Genomic DNA, 22,839 nt, shown 5'->3' with positions numbered 1-22,839 from the left:
CATTGATGTATGGCCGAGCGGGTTTTGATAGACCGGACGGCCCTCGCGGTCGAGTATAATCGCGCCGCAGCGCATCGTTTTCTCGCCGTGTTGGCCAAGTCCACCATTTTGAGTCTGGACTTGGTAACCTCGACGACGTCGTGGTCGTGAAGATAGTTGATTACTGACGTTACTAATGTTATTCCATCGGATCTATAGATATTGTTTCCTCCATTTTCTGTTATGTCAGTAATAAACTTAAGATACTCGACATTCCTTTCAAAATGGATGATTTAAAAAAATGTTAAAAAGCATCTCCGCTAATAGAACATTGAAATTTGTTGTCATCGTTGCAACTATGGAGATTTTACTATACAGATATTGAATAGAATGAAGAATTTTCATTCGGGTCGTTCGCCAAGGGGTTTCAATTAGCTAATGGCATAGCACTTCAATTATTGATATAGCAATAAGCCTGCAAAATGCTCGAAAGTATTTTCAGTTGGCGTGTCGAAGGCAGGTAACATTGTAACAGGCAAAGTCTGTGGAAGGAACCTCGACCTCGGGATATAAATCTTCCGCCGACAGATGCGCCGCCCTCGACGTTCGCCATCGACCAACCAACCGACCAGAATATTCCGAGGGTAACGCCCTGAAAAAGCAGACTCGCCTTGGATGCCCATTGCATTTGCATGTCATTTCGTAAGCGATTACACCCACCCCCGAATCCATCGTCGTACGTTCCGGGAACGCGAGAATCTCATCGTCTGTGCAAACTTTGCGACACCCTATCTTTTGTCCCGTTCTAATAGACAATCAATCCGTTAATTCTATTTCCATGAAAGTATCAAGAGCGATTCGACCAAAGAATCGCACCATCTTTCCCTGAACTTAATGAACTTCGGCTACTGAATCTCTAACTCCCCCGTTGTCTAGGATCGCGTGTTACGCACGCATCTAACGAATTCACTGGGGAGAAAAAGAGTGTATATACAGTGGCGTGTGTATTTCACGGCGGTACTTTTTCCGCATAACGCGAACATACGATGCTACAATATCTTCGTATCGTGGAATACAACACGCGCATCCTACCAGCTAACTTATCACGAATGCGAATGCAACAAAGGCTGAGCCCGACCCCAGGGAGTTCGAGAATCACGCAAGCTGAGTTCACTCCGAGGTTAATCTCCTCTCACACCTAAGATAATTGCACTTCGCTAACGCAGCCTGAGGGTTAATATTTTCTTGAAGCAATATCAGTCGTTATACGAAAAGAAAGACCGTTCCCTATCAAAAATATTTTATGCGATAATAGGAAACGTGCTTGATACCCTCAACCTTGCCATTGTACGATGAAATCTCGATCAATGAATATTCAAGAGAGCGAGCCAGCTCAATCGCTTTCTCGAGAAGGCTTTAACTTATGTTTACTGTCCGATTTTTCATTATGCCATCCTGTCCAAGGTAAAATTCGAACGTATTACTTCCTCTTATATCGCCGTAATTATTCTTCCTTAAAAGCGACGTCTTATACATTATTCTTTCATTGGTTAATGAAAAATTGCTACATTTTCATGCTCGTGCCGCCGCGATTCATCAATCTTTCACTCAATTTTACGGTTATTCATATTGGAGGGAATTACTTTTTCATGAAACATCAAAGGTTTACACGGTCTCGGTCAATTTAAAACGCGAGAAGGCCACTATCTTCGAGTGGTCACAGCTTTATTCGTGCTGCTTTGTATGCAGTCGCGGAATTTTCGTGCAACGAACGATCGTTTGGCGGGAGCTTAAGGTCCAGCGTCGGGCTTGGAGGTCGTGCATCACAAGAGTCTGGCAGGATAATAGCTCCCTCCTTCGAGAAGTCTTATTGCCGGACCATGCGCCAAGTGATTGATAGGCACCGAACTATAGAGCGGGGCAACGTGATATTTCGAAACCTACACATGCGGCCGAGAGGCAAGCCGAGGTGCGGAATGTAGAAACGCGTGGCCTCGCGACTCCTTCTGCATACGGAAACTCACGTGAGAAATCAGCCATATTTCAACCGACTTCATACTTCGATATAACTTTCTTCAATCACAAGTACCGAGTCTTTTTTTAGAATAGAATGGATAAAACTTGGGTGTCGCTATTAAAAGAAATTCGATTTTCTGATTTAAGGAGAAATTCCGAACCAGTTGGAGTAATGTAAACGAAAGACAGCTCGAGGCAATGTCAATGTCAGGTGTAATTAACATAAAAAACCTCGTTATTTTGCAACTCGGAAATATGAGTCCAAATATGTATAATATTAAGAATTGGACGTGGATTGGTCAGCTGGTGCCTTATTTCATTCCGTACGCCAGGTGGAGCCATGCAACTGGCTGTGAATACCACAGACACTTCGCATATCATTATGAAAATTGTATTCAGAAGGTGTAACTCGCGAATACAGCGACGAATTATTGTGCACGTGTAAAAAAAAAAATCATACAAGCACTGGCATACAATTCAGAAGACAAAAATGACCATGTGTTTGACTTTTTACGAAGAGAGGAACACGAAGCCGTAAGTTTAAATTATCTACTCAAAATTTTAAAGACGTTCTACAAGACAGGCAACAATTAAAACGTTCCAGGCGTAATAAAGAAGCAACTACGGTGTTGAGTTTTCAAATAACGTTCGCATCAACTATCAGTGTTATTTCTAGTTGGCACGCGTATCGATCTGGTAGGTGTAGACTCTAAAGCTAGAAGCTATCGCCGGAAATCATTCTTCCACCAACCGCCCTCTCGGTACCCTTTCCGGTGTGGAGACTGTAAATCTTTTCCAGCACGCCAACCGACACGAGGTCCGCCCGAGTCCTCGAAACTGCCCTATTTTCATCGTTCTATCGTTCCTCGCCCTTCCTACCATCGAGTACTTTAGATCTCTCCAACGATCAGTGAAAGGTTAACAGATACCGCGAAGAACTACCGCCCTTCGAATATAACCAAGGCACTCTGTCAATGTAGGGTAAACTATACCATGGTTAGACTCTTTCGGCCGGGTAGTTATGAATATATTATTTGGTTTCGCTTTCGCTTCGATGGATCGGCTAATGTTAGGTATCGCGTACCGCGAAACGTATTTCTAATTACACGGATGGCTAGGACAGTGTTCTTGATCCTTTAATCGTGTATGTGTTCACTGAACATAGATATAATTACGGACACTCGGTACACACACCGTGTGCTTTCTTACAAATTTATCATTCCGAAGAAATATTGTTTCAACAGGGTCACGGAGATGACCCGTAGATCGTGAAAATTCATCTCTAACGGTTTTCGTACGATTCTCATTACCACTCGACCTCCTTCAACCATGATTGCATCGGTGGTATCCGATCTGCGGTCACGGAAATAACCATGCATCAACCCTTCACAGCGGATTGGTCGCATGCCTTGCGGTCATGCGGTTCGCGAGAAAGCATACAGTCCAGAAAACCGAAACGTGCTGGATCGATCATTGTATCTGACGCCATACGGTATGTACAGGGTGTCGTATAACTGGTAGTAACGTCTAACGTTCCACTCAAGAAACAAAAACTGCACGCCTTCATCTTTGAAGCCAGTACTTTTGTAGTTATAGATTTTTCGTATAAGCTCTCTATATAATAGATCACTTGGTATACTTTCTCTGCCAGCCCTTTCCCCTTTGTCTCCAGTTTCTTCAGGGTTTACGTGGACGTTTGGGTCGCGATGCCTCGCGGTGGCTCTCGCGCGCCTCCGGCCAAGAGGGGCCCCGAAAACCTAACCTCAAAACGCACACGGATAATTGGGGATAATGTCGGGGTTGCTGAGGCCTCGTAATTGCACGAGGCCAGTCCCTTCCGAGGCTTCCCCATTCCCCAAACCCCCCCAAACAGTTCCTCGTTCTTTGGCACGCTGGGCCCCTTGCGCTAGCTGTCTGTCCATCCGTCCGTCCAGCTACGTCCGTCTGTCGACCGCTTTCGCAGAACCCGATAGTACCTAATTCGTCGGTTTGTTTCGTGCTGCCGTGTTATTACGCGGTCCTGGCCCGTGTGGCCCGACGATCCATTGGCCGTCCACGATCCACCGCGAAAGACAGCCGGCTCTGTGACCTCGAAAATGGACCTTTGAGACATTCACGTACGAACATAATGTCGAACTAACAGCTTCGGGCAACAGTGTCCGATAGGAAAATATTTTCAACATTTCAGCCAGCTTCGTCAGAGGCAAAGAACGCCTTGGTGTAATTAATACACTTAATCAGGCTACATTGTTATTCCCGTCGATTCGGAGGCGCGAATCTGTTTATTGTTTTGTCACGATTAGAGAATAGCATCAAGATTGCACTCCGCAACCTTAAATTACGTTGCCTCCATCAGATCAAGTTTGATACAATTATCCAATCCACGAACAAGACGAGGGTAAACATTAACCCTCTTTGCTCTCACGCAGAACTACTACCGACGTGTCCATAATGCAGCCTATTAGCGAATAGACACGTCCTACGTACACAACTAATCATGTCCAACAGAATATTTCAACGCGACCTTAAAAGTAGACAATGGGAAATGTTTGATAAATTATAGAACCTTCAATTATCTAAATCAAGTGCGCATCGACGCACGAGATAAAACAGAAGATACCTGGCACCAGAAGCCGTCGCAAAGGTGATCCTAGGCATCTAAGCAGGGGACGTTACAAATTAGCAGATAATCAATTAGCACGAACTTCCGGCGTGCTTGAACAAACAAATGACAGAACTCGAGGCGCGGCTCGTAAAGTTTTTGGTAATTAGAGACCGCAGGAGACGCGGGGCGGGTCAGTCCCGAGTCGAACGTCTTTGTGGACAGAGTCGGTTATAAGCACCATACGCAAAAACACCATGAACTTCAATTTCACCATCAGATACAAAACATTTGACCGAATCTGCATATAGATTGAATCTTCTGCACAACAGAGACGTTGGACGAAATTTTTTCACATTACACGGTTCTTCTCAAGAACTCGGTTCAATGGGTTTCCATTTCAAGAGATATCTTTCTGATTCACATTCCAGCCATCCGTCGTATCTTTGTCTCGATTACATCTGCTATTGGTTAATCGATATCTTGATCGAAGAGGTCAAAATCCTAGAAATCCAAATGTTTCTTTGAAGTGGGACACATCGGTACATTCGGGCTATCATTATCAACATCTGCTGTCCCCCGAAATAGAAGAGTCTGTAATTACCATCCTAAGCGGTGTATATTCTTACGTCTTAGGTCTTTGTTTCCAGAGTTAGGGGGGTCATCGTATCGTCGTTAGTCCCCCTTACCACTGGTCTAATTCAAAGGTACTCATTTAAGATTTCGAAAGTGACTTACAACGATATACGAGTGGTTCCTCAAGAATTAGTGAACGTTCTTCCTGATTTCCTGGAAACGGAACATCATGGCGACCTAATGGCGCCTCCGGATGCACAATCCAGTTTCACCCTTTCCTCTTTCTTGAATCCTCTTTGAAATAGATGGAAGACAACCAAAATTGTCTCACAGCAATATTCTTTTGCACTTTTCTCTTCTGCTTTGGAATTCATGGTTTCGATGTTCACTGCATCCTTCAGCCGTCGGATAGGCACAACTTCAGGGAATTGTTAATATTTTATAAATGATGAGGTCGAAGGTACGTTGAGGGAAGAAGCAATAACGAAGGCTATAGGAATTCTTTAGGGACAAGTGTCCTTGTAAATGATCAAGGCCATATATCCAAGGCACAATGAAATCAGAAAGGTGGAAGGATGAAGCGCCTGCGGGAACATCGAAACCCGTGGACGGGTTCTGGTACATCGATCGTGAACGGGAGTCCGTTCGATAACTAGGAGGATCTTATCTCCAGGGCTCCCAGTTTCGACGGTCTTCATACCTCGAACTCTTAAAAGGTGTACCCTCGAGGGGCGATCGTGCTTTGAGGGCGCCGCATCGCGCCAACCACGCCTTCTCCACCGTTATTTACCTCCGTCCTTTTCGCCCTTGCGGTTTTATTGCCTCTTTCTTCCCCTTTTTCAACGTTGGTCCAGCAAGCCCAGGAGCGATAGATATCCTCGGCATCAATAAGGATCCGACGGCTTCGCTAATTCCACCATCCATACGTGGAATCGCGAAAAAGCGAAATCCTCTTTCTGATCGGCGAGACCGAGCGTCGTGTCATTAATTAATACGTTAGATCCATTAAAGCACCGATTAATACGCATACGAATTTTGTTCAGAGTGAAAAGTGTTTTGTACGCAATGCAGAAAATTAAAGTTTTTAGCTAAGTGAGAACATCGACTGTGGAATTTCATCCGTTAAGAGGAATGAAAAATAAGGACTAGATAAATAAAGAAACAAGTATTTTAAGCGCAAAGTGAACAGCTTTGTATGGCCGTGCAAGCGTGTACTTTTCAAGGAGTATAAATCTCCCGTGACAGTGATGTCTATGCCTGCGGCATGTTGGAGGAGTAGAAGAATTTATCTGAAGGTTGAAACAAAATGAAAAAGAAAATACTTGCTGTGTGTGGTAGTTAGTTGTTAAGGAATAAGTCACGTAGATTAACGTTATCTCGCTATTCAACTAATCTATCATACCACATTTTATAGTAATACTGTATCCACCAAACTTTATTTCATCACTTTAATTATTACATCGTGTATAAGAACGAAATCCGTCCGTTTCAAATTCTCAACACTCAATCCGTTATATTTTAATTTCGTGTTCACCAAAATGGCGGCCATTCACGTTCACTGTATCCAGTTTCGCGTTTGATGAATCACTCACTTCAGAAATAGAAGTGTCAAAGTGAAAAATAGTAAGAAACTTCTCACGTGGGCAAAATACATTTCACTTCAACCAACGCTTATGGTAATCTTTAATTGTCACTTCTAATTACGCAGAAAGGGAACCAGAAGGTACACTTAAAGTGGTCTCCAAAGAAACTTTGTTCAAGGTCGTCAAAATGGCGGTAACACAAACGGAAGCTGATTGATCTAAATTGGACAGTGACACGTTACTTTCACACTGGAAATAACGCGAACCGATGTAGAAAAGAATTGGGGATAAAGTGACAAAGTGAACAGGTCTTGTCAAAGTCGAGAACGGAGCACACAAGACAGGCAGGTGTAACGCGCAGCGGCAGTAGACACCAACTGATCTCACATAACAACGGCCGATAAAATTGTTGCGTTTCCACCAAAAATTATCCTCTTTTTTTTCCCTCGCGGTATAAAAAGTACAAAATTGTGGTAATTTAGCCCCCACCGCTGTGGCAAGCGATGCTCCGCTCGCTGCCCACGGGGAGGAGAGAGGTAATAAGTACACAAGAACGAGAGAGAAAGGTTAACAGAGACGAGAAAGAAGCGGACAAAGATGGAAAATGTTAGAGACAGAAAGGGAAGAAGCGGGGCTGGGAAAGACGAAAGCGAAACGGGGGCCTTTTGCCCGTAAATACCCTGCACTAACAACACCGGACAATTACGGTTCAATATAGCTCTTGTTAATAGCAATAGCTAAGGCGACTTCACACGCTCTACCTATATCTTTTCCCATTTATCCAAGGTAAAAAAAGCTCCGTTTCATGGATGTGTATCACGTATGCACGAACGCAATAACTACCGCGAGTGCCGCTAGTTACCTCGTAGTCGCATCTAATCTACTTAAGAACTTATGATGCACTTACCTGCATAAGAATTCCACCATTTTTATTCACTGACACTGATTTTGATAAACTGAATCACTGTAGCACATGTCTAAGAGGAATCTATGAAATAACGTTGAAATTCTCGAACATGAGTACTCTTGGCCTGCACTGCTGCTCGTGTGAACTCACCCAGTGCTTAAGCCAGTGAGAAGGGGCATACTATGAAATTAGTATAATCACGATCAAAATTACTCGCGCCAGACCGTGCTGGAACCACCAACCGCCGGTCAAATAGCCCGCCCCGTCATCGCCAATCAGCGATTGCCAGTTGTCGGCCATTTTGCGCGGTACAGCATGCGCACCAGCAGCCACGAATTACCACAAAATTGGATAATCCTTGCTTGCGAGGTGCGTACTATATACTAACTAGTTAGTACACATCATTGGTTCGTTCGCTTCTCAAGTAGTAGAAACAAACGTTTAAGTACCAATAATGCCAACAACCCCTAACGCAAATCATGCTCGAACACTGTGCGTACACGATAAAAATAAGCAGGTACAGTTTGAGATAAAACACTAGTTTTTATTCTGATTAAGGTACGAATGCCTTAACCAGTTCTCTCCGTTTAAATGGTAATCCGTTCTTTTACGTTTCCTTTGTATCTTCGTGCTCAACATCGCACAGAACGTCGGCATTATTCTGTCGCTTTCGTTTCCGTGTAAAGTACACGAAAAAGAAAAAAAACTGCACGCAAACCGAGACCGCGAAACGTAATCGTGCTTCGAAGTCTCTCACGCAGCCTGGTACCAGGTTGTCGTCTTCCATTTACGGTGCAACCCGTGCACCATATAATTATAAGAACAAAATATTTAGACTGCACCAACTTATCGCCATGAAAGCAATTCTCTATGGCGAACAGTTCGCATAGATCCATTCCAAATTTCTAATTACACCTCGTTGTTTATCTTCATTAATGCCGAGAGTCATTTTCTCGGAAATTAGTTAATAACACTAATATACCATAATGCGTCTGTAATTTTCTATGAGCCGTTAGTCAAGCCGACGAATGATAACCAGCCGGCTTACATAGTGTCACACATTGCCTCTATTTAGCTCATTATATACTAATTAGTAAGATCTGATAAGTTTGCACATTTATCTTCTTGATACATACAATGGTTACACAGTTGCAATTGAACAAATTTTGCAAATAACACAAATTTTATTGGGATCACGAAGCATGTGGATTGATCGTTGACCGTCAAGATTTGCATTGCTAAAATGAGATAAGAAGAAAACGGCAGATAGGGAGGAGGGCGTAGCATAGGAGATTTTTGCCAGTCCTTCGGCCGTTTTTCGAGACGTATACTATCTGCTACACCCGAGGCACGAATACGAATTAGGACCAAGTCGTAACAGGATCGAGTCCCGCCGATTTCGAGTATGCTGCCGCCTTGGGCAACGATAAGTTGCTGCAGTGGGTCTAGCCACTGCTCTGCCCTCTGTAATTATACCGTATACAACCGAGCGTTGCCTCGCTCTTTCTTTCTGTGTTACTTTCTCCTTCGTTTTCCACCGTTCCTCTTCTTCGCTGATGTTTCTTCTTGTTCAACGCGTGTTTCGTCGACCGCGGTCCCGCCGGGGGCGAAGGTTGCGCTCGAACAGCCGTCTTCGAGGCTCCCATCTTCCTTGCCACCCTCCACGTCCGTTTCGTTTGCTTTGTTCAACTTATCACGCTTCTCTTCCATCCTTTAACAATCACTATGTTTGCCACACATTTTCTCACTAGTTACTCGAGAACTTGCACAATGCAAAGAGAATTGACCCTTTCGTTTAAATACTTCAGAGTCTGATTCTAGTGAAACCTTGGATGAATTTCACTTGAACGAATTAAAATTATAAATTTTCCACGGTGATGCGTAATTAGTAAGAATTCTCTACTCGTAAGACACACGGTTATCCGTAACATTGTCACTGCATCCGATCTTCAACGGGCGTATTATTTGCATCCTCCATGCCCAAGGCATAGAATGCCTCGATGTGGACATTTGAAAGGGGATAATTGGTTCGGGAGCGTTTCATTCGCGCGATCATCTCGATGTGTACCTTGATACACATCTCAAACACTATTTCACAGTCATTTAATATTCATAAAATAAGAAAATCATACGTTGCGTGTAGTTGGTAGCAGGCAACGGATCTGTTCCGCAATGGAGTCCCTTCTTCTTACCTTCCATTCATATATCTATGAAGAGGTACTGAAGAAAATACGGACATTGTGTTGACCCGTTTACCAGGTTGCTCGAATAAAATTGTTTAGTCACTGCGAGTCTTTCCAATGGTTCGAGGCTGCATCGATAAATTGCAGTAATCTCGAATAAACATCATGACTCATATGACAGGACATCATCGTTGAATATAACGTTAGAACGCGAGTTGTGGACACGAACAGACTCTGTTACGTACAATATTTTCATATGGTTATGACTTTACAAACATAGCTGCATATATAAGCAATCGCAGCAAAGCGGTGTACCTCGATTTTTCAGTCACGTATGTTCACTGACTGCGAGATTTATGATTTGTTACGTAACGACGTCTCTGGTAAACTTAGTTTCGTGCATTCGGCATGTATAATTATTTCACAAACCAGTGAACACTGTTCGAAACATCCGATACCAGATAATACACATTGTGTACAGACGGTAGTAATATATTGTCTGTTAACACGAATCCTGGGTCTTATTAAATAATTACCTGTCACAAACACACCGGTGTTCTCCATGTTCAACTAACCGATGTTATATTTCAATATTGCAAACTTTTAGTTCGCAAACTTAAATTATTAGAAAATTATAAAATTTAGAAATTTTGTTGTTGCATGTACGAGTTTCACTTGGTTTATTTTTAGCAAAGTATCATCGTAATTGATACGTGCTTCCAGGAGTATCGTTAGCGTACCGCTGGCTACTTTTTGGCGAGGAAAAGTAGGATCGTGACTGCCAACTTTATATAGTATGCAAACAGTACGTCCATCAAGACGAACAACACACGAAAAGGCTTCGATCGCCGAAGGCTTGCGTGCAATATACCCAGGCGATCAGACGTAGAGTGTTAGAAGCAGGCGTGATACCGCTTTTTGCGGGTTAACCGACGACGATACCATAGCATGCTAACGGTCATGCGATACACTGGGTCACGCATACAAAAAAAAACATGTATTGTACTTTTGTCACACAATAACGGAATACTTGGAAGTTCCGAAGTATCTCGTCCCATTCTTTATCAAAAGCAAAAATTGTATTTGATGGTAAGTGCTTCAGTGAACTATCAAATTAAAAGGGTGCGAAGGTAATCCGCTTCATTCGTACCTCATACGCCATGCCAGACACTGATTTTGCATCACAATCACTGGTAGACCGAACCGATTGGTTCTCCACTAGGTCTCCATGTTCATATTCACAACAACAATGTCGGCGTCTGTATTTGTACGAAGGGAGCAAGCTTCAAGGGTGCAGCACGCAAAGTCGAGGGCGGCGGCAACCGCAATATTAGATTAATGGCGGATGTACTTCACTTTCGGGTGCGATATCGTTTCCTCGATGTGGATTTAGTCGGAAATTAAGGTTCTCCAGTGGCGTCAAATCAATCACACAAATGAAATATTTCCACCAATCGTCGGAGTGTCGTGAGTTCGGGCACTCGTTTATTTATTCGTGATTAGTATTATAAATCTATCGTGAATCATAAATTAATGATCAACTCGATACAGTGGTATACATTCGTATTCAATTCCGATTGAAGGAGATAGAAATTTCTTGGACGGTAGCTTTATCTTTAATCTGAGATCGTTGAGATGCAGATGCTTGGCAAAATTTTAAGAGATCCACTGTACCACAACGACGACGTATCGTCGCGTAGCATAAAGAAGCATAAATCAAGGTGCAAAAAGTAGAAAGTTATAGCCACCGAGACGTCGAGGCAACGTCTTTGCTTGAACAAGCGGCAGCACCGGGATGGCCCTGAGGGCTCAACGAGGTAGAGGAGCAGAATGGGAGATCCCGAGCCTTGATCGTGATAAGATGCAGCGGCGTCGTCAGTTGACAAAGGGTCGTAGGAACGCCCTCTCAGATCCGACGTGCAACCGCTTGCGGGGGCGTACATATTAAAATTGGACCCCCACTTCTGACCCCTATGCCGACCATTCGCCGATCTTGTTTATTACCGGCACGTACAATCACGTTACCAGAAAATATGATCCCTTTTACCGAAAAGTCTGACTCTCTTATATTACGGTGTGCTTAATTTCATAAACACTAACACGTGAAAATATTACGTTCAAAACCGCTACACCGTTTGTAAGGTTTCTCATAAAAATAAATTATCGAAATCGTATAGAAACGACACCCGGATTTAACACTAATTAGAAAAAAGCATGGTGGTATTGTAGATTATACTCGCCACACTATTTAACACTAGATTTACCGGACCAGTCAATATGACTGGTTTCAAGTTTTTCATTTTAAATTACAAATCTTATCGAGGTATTTTTGTTGAAACGTATGTTGGCTATTGTTGAGATAAAGAATAGATGTATGTATTAAATTATGTTTCAACCTCCATCTATTTAATTCACTACGTTGTTTTCAACTTTAAAATAAGTCTGCATCAAACGTCGGTAAATCTAATGTTAAAAAATTGTTCATTACTTACCTGTATAACTGCACATCGAGATTCCTTCCTCGATCGCCCCGCCATTTTATCCACATTTGTTGCGTCGCATTTGTTGCATTGTGTATCGTGGACGTCTTGATAGATCTCAGGGAGAATGAAGGGAGAGACGAGGGAGAGACGAGGGAGAGACTAACGTAGAACCTCTTGTCTTTGTTCGTAAATAACATGGAAAAACAAAATGTGGATGGTGAAGTACTTCGTTCTTTTAATTAATGAAAGTTTAAATTGCACATAACCATACATTGTTGCATGGACTATTCGTAATTATAACATTGAAAACGAATTACTACTTATTAGATCAATGCTATTAAAGAACATAAGTGTTTATTTTGCAGTAAATACTTCTTGAAAACAAATGACAGATAAACTTACCTCTTCATTTCGTTATTTTCTGCAAGAACAAAACTTTTCCCGCAACGCGTCCGTTCACTGTAGTTCTCGATCATATCGACTTGAAGTCGTATCGAATCGCACCTAATGCTGCCCTCCTTAGTCGATTGGATGAAACATTGCAGTTGGGTACCGCCAGTGCAAAGCGTTTCACATTTTTATACTAGGATGTCCAATCTTGTTAGATTTGTAGTTACTGATTAATGTATTATTTGTTTTTACCGCGTCGAGTCATAATATAAATTTCTATTTCGAATTTTCTTCTGCGGTTTGTTTTTTTGTATGTTTTTTATTTGGAAGAGACGATGTTTCCGCAAAGCTCGCAAAGAAGGTATTGGATGTATAGCGATGAAAATGATCTAGCTGCATTAAGAGAAAAGACTAATGCAGAGTTTATTGAAAAGCATGGGGTGCACATGACGGTAAGTCAAATTATTTCACGTGCTAATTTTTGAATGTGGTTTCCACAACAAGATTTGTCATCAGACATAAAATTATTAGTTTTAAGTAATCATTTTTTAAAGTTATACTCATTGGTTTACCACCATCAATAATGCAAAATGTGCTTGATTTCAACTTGTTTATATATAATATATGTACACAGCTTTATATTATTCCTTTAATGAATTTTTAATTTTCTTTGCCATTATGTATTACGTCTTATACTTGGCACCTTTCCATTTAATGCTTGGTCAATTTTTTGAAAATAATGTATAAATGTGTATTTTGAAAAGCCTGAGGAAAGGGAGGAACATTTCTTATCGCATACAGAGGAACGTACTCTTCTTCGTTTCTATGAATTACAATTGAGAGATTTCTGTAGACGGTTTAGCCCTCCAATGCCAAGAGCTACTATAGCCACTGCATTGCATTACTTCAAAAGATTCTATCTGAGAAATAGTGTTATGGATTACCATCCAAAAGAGATTCTGGTCACATGTGTCTACCTGGCTTGTAAAGTAATTATCGCGTTGTGTTACTTTCTCTGCCTGTAAACTTCTGCAGTATATCACAGAAGTCCGTTTTAGGTAGAAGAATTCAATGTTTCCATATATCAGTTTGTTGCTAACATTAAGGGGGATAGAGAAAAAGCATCTGATATCATACTGAACAATGAATTGCTCCTTATGCAACAGTTGAATTATAATTTAACTGTACATAATCCATTTAGACCAGTAGAGGGTCTGATGATAGATATCAAGGTATATCTTGAAAGTCTTTATGGCATTATGTATTCAATGTTCGCAATAGTTCATCTCATGTACTTTTAGACAAGGTACACTTCATTGGAAAATCCAGAAAGGCTGAGGCCATATATAGATGAATTTTTGGAAAGAGTATTCTTGACTGATAGTGTGTTGCTTTATACCCCAAGTCAAGTTGCCTTAGCTGCAACATTGCATGCTGCATCCAGAGCCTCTGCTAACTTGGACAATTATGTCACTGATATCTTGTTTTCTAAAGAGCACTTAGGGTGTATAATTGAGGCAGTAAGAAGTAAATATATCTTCTTTCTTCTACATAGCTTAGAGATATTTCTGTAATACATTTTATATATAGCATGTAATATGTATTATAGAAATAAGATCAATGGCTAAGTGTGTAGAACCACCCTCAAGGGAAGTGGTAAGGGCTTTGGAAAAGAAATTAGAAAAATGTAGAAACCAGGAAAATAATCCTGATAGTGATATGTAAGTATAGTTTTAAGGTGATAAGTGTGTGAAGCAGATCAGTGTGTGCCAGCGCGTGTGTTCGTATATGAATGGGTATATTCCTTCGTTCGTAATTAAGGTATACTTTACACATTATATAATTACAGATATAAACAAAGAATGCAAGAAATGCTGGATGAAGAAGATTTGCAGGACAATGAAAAATATGCTAAAATTATGCAAGATCAAGCAGCCCATGATGAGAAGATTTTGGGTGTCAGCAAAGTTCTGTCCCCTTCTGCTCTTTAATAAATCTTCTATGTTTTAGATATCATCAATTTCCCTTTTTTCTACTGTTATATTGTACAGATAATAAATAATTTATTTATTCCTATTTTTTTATAACAGTATACAAGAAAGGATCGCACTATTATTTATTAATAAATAATCATATCAACGTATATTATTTCGAAATAAAAATATATTTGTTAGTTTTCCCATTAAAAAAAGAAGATTGTTATTGCAACAATTATGTGTTCTATATATTGCCTTTCCTTATAATAAATGCAACTAACACGATTCTTATTACTTTCGAACGTGATATGTCTTTGTGACCTATTGCGATATGTGGCGAAATTATTGGATCGTTCCAAGATCTATTAAACACCATCAACTTTTTGATTTCATCTAATTATTAACTGAATATGCTTAAGAGTCCTGATGCCTGAAATCCAGCCTTTGATTCAAATGATACGCTGGGTTATTGGTGGGGATATTTTGAAAAATAGAAGTCTGTTGACCCATCGTTAAGTTACTTGGTAATGGTTGCACGATGGGCAAGGCGGGTGGCAAAGGTACAGTCGCTAAATGCTGCGGGAATATCGGTGTTCCCGGTTGTGGTTGCCCTGGATAATTAAAAAACCTGCGCAACATATTTCCCATTAAAGAAAATTAAATTTACCGTTTGTATAAAAGAAATGAGAAATAGTATTTACCATAAACGATCTCCTACGAAAATTGGTCGAGGTGCAGGAATCCCTAAACTAGAATAATATTGTTGCGCTAATAGTTCCACGTCGTTCGTGTACTTTCTTTTCCACTTGGTACGTCTATTTTGAAACCAAATTTTGATCTGCAAAAACAGAGCTCGTGTTAAAACATACGAAATATTCAAAAATTTGTCGTTCCTCTTACAAGTTCTTTATCAGAATCAAAAAATATTTGCCCCGGGTGAGGATCGAACTCACGACCTTAAGATTATGAGACTTACGCGCTGCCTACTGCGCTACCGAGGCAGGTGGTAGGCTTTATGCTAATCTGTTTGAAGCGGTGCAATTTTAGCAAATATAGAGTAGAAAATCAATAATATTGATTTTCATATTCTCTTGATTTCAAACCAATTTCAAGTTTTTCAATAATTTGAGATCTAAAACCCTCAAGAACCTTGAATCTTAAGGCTTTAAGTGATTCGAAGTGCACCCTGGCTCACCCCTATCTAGACCACAAGAAAGAAGGGAAACAAGTGAAGCGAAACGCGGGAAAAAATGATGTCAGCATCTTGGACTTGATTTCCACCAAAATCATCTTTAGAGGGGCCAAGTAAACCGGATTCAGAACATGCGAGTGGCAATATATCCTAATTAAAAAATCGACGCCTCTTCGGTCCGTCGCCTCGCAGCATCCGTCGTCCGGGATGTTTCGTTCTTGTGGCATGCTGGAACGTATGCACGAAACGGAGAATACGATGGACCAAGAAGAAGGGACTCCCCGAGCTGGCTCGTTAACTGCGAGAAATATTGTGACAGTTATGTCCGCGCCACGACACGTCTACTTCTTCCCTCTGATCCGTCGTCTCTGATCGTCCTCCCTCTTGCCATGATCGCGAAGATAATTATCTGCCTCGTTCACGGTGTCGCGTGATATTTCTACCGTTCTCGCAATTACCATGGTTCGCAACATTCGCAGATCCAACTATCGCAACTCAACGGAACAAGAAATGTCTGACGCATAATCGTAAATTAATTAGTTTAAAGGCAGCCACGAACCACGTTACAAAGTAACGGATATGCTGTGGTGAATGCGAAGATTACCTAAATCTTTGTTAAAAGCTTAGACATCGAAAGGGAGGGTAATATTAGAAAGCGACGGATCAGTGTAATTTCTAACAATTCTTGATTCTTCTGTACTCGATAATTAGTTAAAAATTTCTACGAAAGCAACGATCGTTTTGTTCTTTTGTCCTCTCCCTACTCGCGAGAAGAAAAGGCGTATAAGTGCTAATTGGTCCTAAAGGGCGATCTTCCCCTATGGCGCCACGACCTGGCGCCTACACATATGGTGGCGTTCTGAGCCATAATTCAAAGCTCGGTTGATTTTGAGCAACTCTGGGTACAAGGAACCTAAACTATTTCAGGTGGTCGGGACCTACGGAAGTCGTCGACATTATCGCAATTTATTGTGTGCAGTGCGTCTTGTTCGAAGCGACTTCCGCGAAACGTGTTCCCCTTCAATCGTAGCGGAAAGATCTTGTTCGTGTCCTGTTCTTCTCATTATTATGAAATATAATGACGGTCATTTTTCTCTGTAGTATTAACGGTACTCTTCGTCGGATCATTTATCTTCCCATTGATATTTATAACGAATAATAACGTGAATCTTCTGTAACTTATACCTGAGTTTCGGTCAATTTTAGACTCTTGCTGAGCTGTAATCTTTTCGCCACGCTCAGGTATTTGTTCCTTTCAAATTCCGCTTCCAATGACTTAATTTGCGCCGCGGTGAACGCCGTGCGCGGCCTCTTTTTCCTTTCATCGTCGCTAGTGGCGCTATCATTTTTCTCCTGAACCTCCCTATCAACACCTGTCGTCGAGTTGGCACCGCTGCTACTGGTGCACGCCTCTGGAACACCATGAAAAAAAAAAAGATAAAACTCTTAACGAAGAATGATAATTAAACAACGTTTCCTTATCATGGTAATTATCACGGTAATTGCGCTACGCGGTCGCGTTACTACAAGCCGATTAAATGGAATGAAAACGCATTGTAATTATATGCGGTCTAATAACACGTGTGTCGCGTGAGATTAAACAGTAGCCACCGGCAAATTATAAAGTATAACATTGTATTCAATATCCCATGAAGAGTAAGGAAGATTAGATTTAATCCTGGAACAACGGATGACGAGGAATATTTTATGTTGGATAATTGAATTAACTCAAAAATTGAATAATCCATTATCCGCCTTTCAGGCGACGGCGAAGATTTGTGAAGACGTTTAACTCTCTTTCAAAGAAGTATGAAAACGATGCAAACAATGACTGTTGAGGACTCGACGAGGTCCAATTACCCGTGCAAGATTTCTTTTCTCATCAATCTCAGCAACTTTTTACCCGTCGAAGTTGTTTATATTTATATTTATCCCCGGGTTACAAGCTGCTCGTACAAGACGTCGCGCCTCGCCCATGAGGAATGTCTTCGGGGTCTCTTTTAGTCGACTGGTAACAGGAGCGCGCTCTAAGCAGCGGGGATCATCTTCTAATTATCTGCCCATTCGTCATCTGACGAAAAACCATGGCAGCGCGACGCTCTAACGTTGAATATATGTCTGCTACTTTAAAGAAAAAAAAGAAGATACATGGTGATGCCATACGCGCTTCGTGAAGCACATATTCTGTGTCCCATTTTATCACCTTTGGATAAACGGTTCAAGAAAAAGATCGATATAATATTTCTGTATTTCCCGAAGAGACAATTCACTTAAGTGAAGCATATCAAGGAGACAAGAGTTATCCATCTATGGTGTAATCAAACACGAAGAAGATCAGTTATTTTGGCATCGATAAATTGATGACTAAAGCTTCCTTGTTCTCGAGTAGAATGGATCGGCTCGGCCGAGTTCGCGCAGTTAGACGGGCAATAAATATCCCGAGAAATAAAAAAGTACATCCCGCGTGATTACTGGCTGCGCAGAGTGTCGTTTACCGGCTACTAATTGTCAGATGGCGACGTAATTGTCGCGTTTCTCGCGCGTTTTTCGAGACTTCCCAGCCCCGTGGTACAGAGTCGTCGTCTAAAACCGTACCGCCTCTAATTCACTCGACGTGAATCCCGTCGCGAGACGTGCACGCTTGTGCACGTGTAAATTCAGGAAGGATTCCAACTCGAATGCCGAAGAACAGTATACATTTAGGATAATAATATCAAATTGTACCAGCTCTGCTTGTTTACATTCTAGAGTGAAAGCAGTTGCATCCGATGCATTAGCATCGTGCAATAAAAGCAAATTTGGTGACCAAAGGAAGGATACATTTCTCTTATGTTTCTACGGAATTTCGATAGATAAATTTCCCTTGAGAAAATTGGTATCTTCGGGATCGCTTCTGTATCGACGCGACATTCCTTGACAGGAAGCGTCTACTGAACGAACGGAAGAGGAAAATATTTTCGGAGGGTGCCGTTACTCTCGCGCGGCTCATTTGTCGTCGACTTTCTGACTCGGTTGCATTGACGAACGAGCTCTGTGAAAAGGGAAGAAAGGGTTGGAGAGTGGAAGGCAACGGTGCAAAAAGGAGCTTAAAAGAGGCTGAGAGGAGCGTGCGATGGAAGACGACGCGTTGCGTCGCCGAAATAGAACACCACGCCCTCTAGTTTACCTAATTGCCGCGAGCCACGGTGAACTTGTCTCCTAATTATTCGGTGATGAATGGCGAAAGGACGAGTAGAAATGCGCGATAAAGCGTGGCTAATTTTCATTCGTTCGTCGTTGCACGATTTCACACTCACCGGTCAACTAGTAGGATAATTAATTCGTACGCAAGCGACGTCCGACGATTGGTCCAACGATGCTTCAAGATTAGACGGATTACTGTCCCTTTTTAATAATTTATCATGGTATTCCGTTGACAATTAATCAGCAAGGCAGTATTATTAAATTTGCCCAAAAAAGATAGACACACGAGAAAAGGTAGATTTAAAAGGAGATCAATTTTGGACGAGTCGACTCGTTCACGAGGCTGCGCTTGCAAAGATTTACGCTTCGCGTTGACGGCTTTGTAGTTGGACCCGACGTCCCACATATCTCAGTTTCAGAATTATCCTTTCCTTAGATCTCGAATTTATCGCAGCGTTCATTATACCGTGTAAATCACGGCAGGTGAAGGTCCTTGGTAAATATTAGTCATCGACTCTCCCCAAAGAATAGAATAGGGTCTTGCAGTGCATTAATAATTATTCAGAAATCATACAGCACTGCGTCTAAAGTGAAATTTCATTTCCCTTTGATGTTAAATTAAAAATTATTATTGTTTGGAATAATAATGGGCTACCGGTAGAAACTGAATGGATCAACCAATAAGATACCAAGAAATGGTCACAGTTTATGGTCCTTTTTTTTCATTTTGTACTAAGTACAGCATGAGGGCACATTTTGCTGCATTTCCATGGCAGAATTAGCAGGAGACAGATAAATAGTGGACGAGAAGCAGGAACATTGAGTGGGCGTGGACCCTGCAGGAAGTAATGGATCAAACTCACGGGCAACGGTCCTCTGCGCGAACTTACGAATTCGTTACCACGCGAAGGAAACGCGTGGATTCTGTAACAATCACTCGCTTTCACGTTGGTAACAATATACGAATTAAGCGTGTAATAATGGTAGGGTTGAAAGGTACAACAAAGTAACTATTCTTCGGTTGTATACCATCTCCGAAGTATTCGTTAAGCATAAATTTGAACGGGTTGAACGCAACTGAGGCCATCGATGACCGGCACAAGAAATAATACAAAAGGGGTTAATTAAGTTTGCAACGGTCAGTAATATGTTGAAAAACAAGGAAATAAGTCCTGAGGAAAACATTGATATGTTTGCGAGAGATTCATGTGGTATATCGCATAATATTAGTTTTACGGCTGTTCGATTGAGATATCTTACTTAATCGCGCGATTTAAGAAAAGGTAAAGACGGGTAGATAATACTACACAATGTCTTAAGTAGCGGTCGTTCAACTGAAATAACTTCATTGCTTATCGTCAATAAATTAAAAACATTTTTCAACCGTTTGCACCTCAATTTTCGCTCGATATATCTTTATTAACCAAGTAATTTGTCAAAGCAAGCACAAGTGTGCGACACCTGTATAATTTGTTTAGTTATGCTGTGTCATTTTGCAGAACGCAATCTGTAAAAGTATTTAGTCTCCTATTCGACGAGAGCCCTATCCTTGGATCGTTGATTAATTAATATTCTTTGTCTAGTAAGAACTTAAATTAAATTTAACTTACCGTAACACATCTCTGGCTCAGGGGAGGTGGAGCAAACCATGTCAGAATCATCGAATTCGACTTCTTCTGCCATAGTCATCGAGGAATCTGGTGCTACCAGCTTCCGGCCCTCAGAATCATTCGCTATTCAAATTAATTGCAATTAACAGTTTTCTATTTTTTTCCACAGTACTACAGTATTTTCGATATACTTACATTCCTGTCCGTGTAAATAGACTTCGGTATGACTTGGTACACGGGTATCATTTTCAATGATCTTCTTACTTGGTGCTAGGAGACTTTCGATGCTGAACGAACATATTTTAGGGCTCTCGATTACTTCGGTTGATTCTTTTGTACATTCAGATGTTTTTACGCGTTCTTCCGTCATCCTACTTCAAATGCATTAACATCTAGATCTAATCACTATTCGGTACTCTAATCGTACAATGATCAGAATGACTAGTTATCTTCTAGAATACTTCAGAAGATAGGTATCTATCAATTGCTAGTCCTTCAAACGATTGTTCTTTTAAGAATCACTGCACATTGTTTCACCACCGTTTATCACTGTCGTCGCAGGAGCTACCTGTTCGAATCGATCTCAAAATTTTGTACAAAATTAACGAAGCATTCTAATTAAGATTATGATTATCTTTCCAAATAGGAAATCGATCCAAGGCGTTCATAGATACCCTGTGATCCGTTCGCGGGATTAGAGTCGAAACCAGCGACTGTTTGTCGGAGTTGCTCACCATGTCCAACAATATTTTTTTTTGGCAGCCAAGTCAAATTCTTCGTTCTTTGAGGCGGTGTCGAAAAGCCACGTGCTCACGACGTCATTCTATCCTCGACCAATCTGAAATAAGCTTGGGCGGTTCTTGGCAAGCACGTGCGTTTCTGGAAGGAACCCTCCTAATGATCTCGTACCAGCGGGACGGTAGCAGTCACTAAACGGTGGTAATGAGGTATCCATAAATTTCTGTCAACCTCGTGAAACGCTATTTAATAATTGTCCTGACAGAAGTCAGCCGTGATTCGAAATCAATTTTCAAATCTGCTACTTTGCTCGAATTGAAATTTTCATCTCATCGAATTTCATCTGAACTTAAAAAATGATTTTACTTAAATCATTTTTATTCTAAAGTAATTAGGGATAAATAATAACATTTACAATTAATGGATGTTATTCTTCCAAGTAAAATCATCCCCTGGTCGGTGGTGCTATTTTACATCAGATACCTTGTGTATCTTAGAATATGAAATATTAGTAGAAAATCCTTGCAAATTGATCGTGCAAATAGAACAGCATGAAAAAGTAAATGATTCGAATATATTATTAGATCTTAACCCACACTGAGCATCGTTTGAATTCCAATAGATTCATATAAATTTCAACGATTTGACAAGCTTGTCGTTTCAATCGTTGACCATCCGGTTGTAATTTTAATGAGATTATTAGACAGACAATTGCGTGTATTAATGCAACGATGATAGAGATGATAGAGTGATACAAGAACTGTTGACAGACGTGAAACTTGGCTACGATTATGAGAACTGGCAAAGTACATTGCAGAAATTTGTTTCAAACTTCTTGTAGCCAAGTCACGATTCTTCTCTGTAATATCATATTTATATGTATTACATTTATTTTATTTTTTCATTAAATTACACAACAAAAGTGTATTTGTAAAGAATACATGATAGAGTAGTAGAGGCGTTGAAAGGGCCAGTAGGTGTATCCGTAGGATCACATTTCCCAGACGACACTCCTCTCGCAGGTTCTACAATATGTTATATTGCCAGAAAGCTGAAACCTTTGAAGCAACAAGTCAGCCAAAATGCTTGTCAATTTAACGCTTAATTGGTGCCGCAATCGACACCAACATAGTGGGAGCCTAAGGGTGTAAATTATCAGTTTTTCTGAACGTGTCAACCGCAAAACAAGACGATTCAGACAGTTTTCTGGCATTTGTTTTCCTTGCCTTGAACATATTTTTGGAGTCAGATTTCGTCAGACGAAAAATCACATGTCATCGTTCCATGTTCTCGCCGTTGTAATAAAACATTATGTATCATTTTACTCGGTCAGTCGGCGCCATTAACTGGCACGTCTCGCGAAATGGTGACCATTTCTCCAGCTTCTTCGGTGAATAGGTGTCGCGCAATGTGAATAAAAG

General features: G+C 41.1%; 3 protein-coding genes and 1 non-coding gene across 5 annotated transcripts in view; 1 reads left to right on the top strand and 3 right to left on the bottom strand.

Moving 5' to 3' along the window:
• Nucleotides 1-12,811, bottom strand: part of LOC114876473 — a 139,455-nt gene extending 126,644 nt beyond the window's left edge. Inside the window, exon 1 of one of the 2 annotated variants that reach the window (XM_046288605.1) lies at nt 12,339-12,811. In XM_046288605.1, the coding sequence (XP_046144561.1) occupies nt 12,339-12,526 (188 nt within the window). In that variant the 5' untranslated portion in view covers nt 12,527-12,811. The remainder of the gene's footprint in view (nt 1-12,338) is intronic. The other variant, XM_046288604.1, reaches the window with a different exon arrangement.
• A 148-nt stretch (nt 12,812-12,959) lies between these two features.
• LOC114876471 (cyclin-H) lies at nt 12,960-14,858 on the top strand. Its single transcript, XM_029187977.2, has 6 exons — nt 12,960-13,171; nt 13,484-13,708; nt 13,778-13,951; nt 14,021-14,246; nt 14,329-14,440; nt 14,569-14,858. Exons 1-6 carry the CDS (start codon nt 13,055-13,057, stop codon nt 14,708-14,710), a joined length of 996 nt encoding a protein of 331 aa, XP_029043810.2. The 5' UTR covers nt 12,960-13,054; the 3' UTR covers nt 14,711-14,858.
• A 148-nt stretch (nt 14,859-15,006) lies between these two features.
• LOC114876469 (homeobox protein ceh-19-like) lies at nt 15,007-21,374 on the bottom strand. Its single transcript, XM_029187976.2, has 5 exons — nt 20,876-21,374; nt 20,681-20,803; nt 17,073-17,299; nt 15,397-15,533; nt 15,007-15,323 (listed from the first exon to the last, which is right to left on the bottom strand). Exons 1-5 carry the CDS (start codon nt 21,048-21,050, stop codon nt 15,110-15,112), a joined length of 876 nt encoding a protein of 291 aa, XP_029043809.1. The 5' UTR covers nt 21,051-21,374; the 3' UTR covers nt 15,007-15,109.
• Trnam-cau lies at nt 15,624-15,696 on the bottom strand. Its single transcript has one exon. It is a non-coding gene; the product is annotated as a tRNA-Met (tRNA).
• Nucleotides 21,375-22,839: the final 1,465 nt, after the last annotated feature.

Source organism: Osmia bicornis, chromosome 14 (genome assembly GCF_907164935.1).
Source record: "Osmia bicornis bicornis chromosome 14, iOsmBic2.1, whole genome shotgun sequence".
NCBI lineage: Eukaryota > Metazoa > Arthropoda > Insecta > Hymenoptera > Megachilidae > Osmia > Osmia bicornis.
Note: the sequence above shows the minus strand (reverse complement) of the source record. Positions and strands in the feature narration are given on the sequence as shown.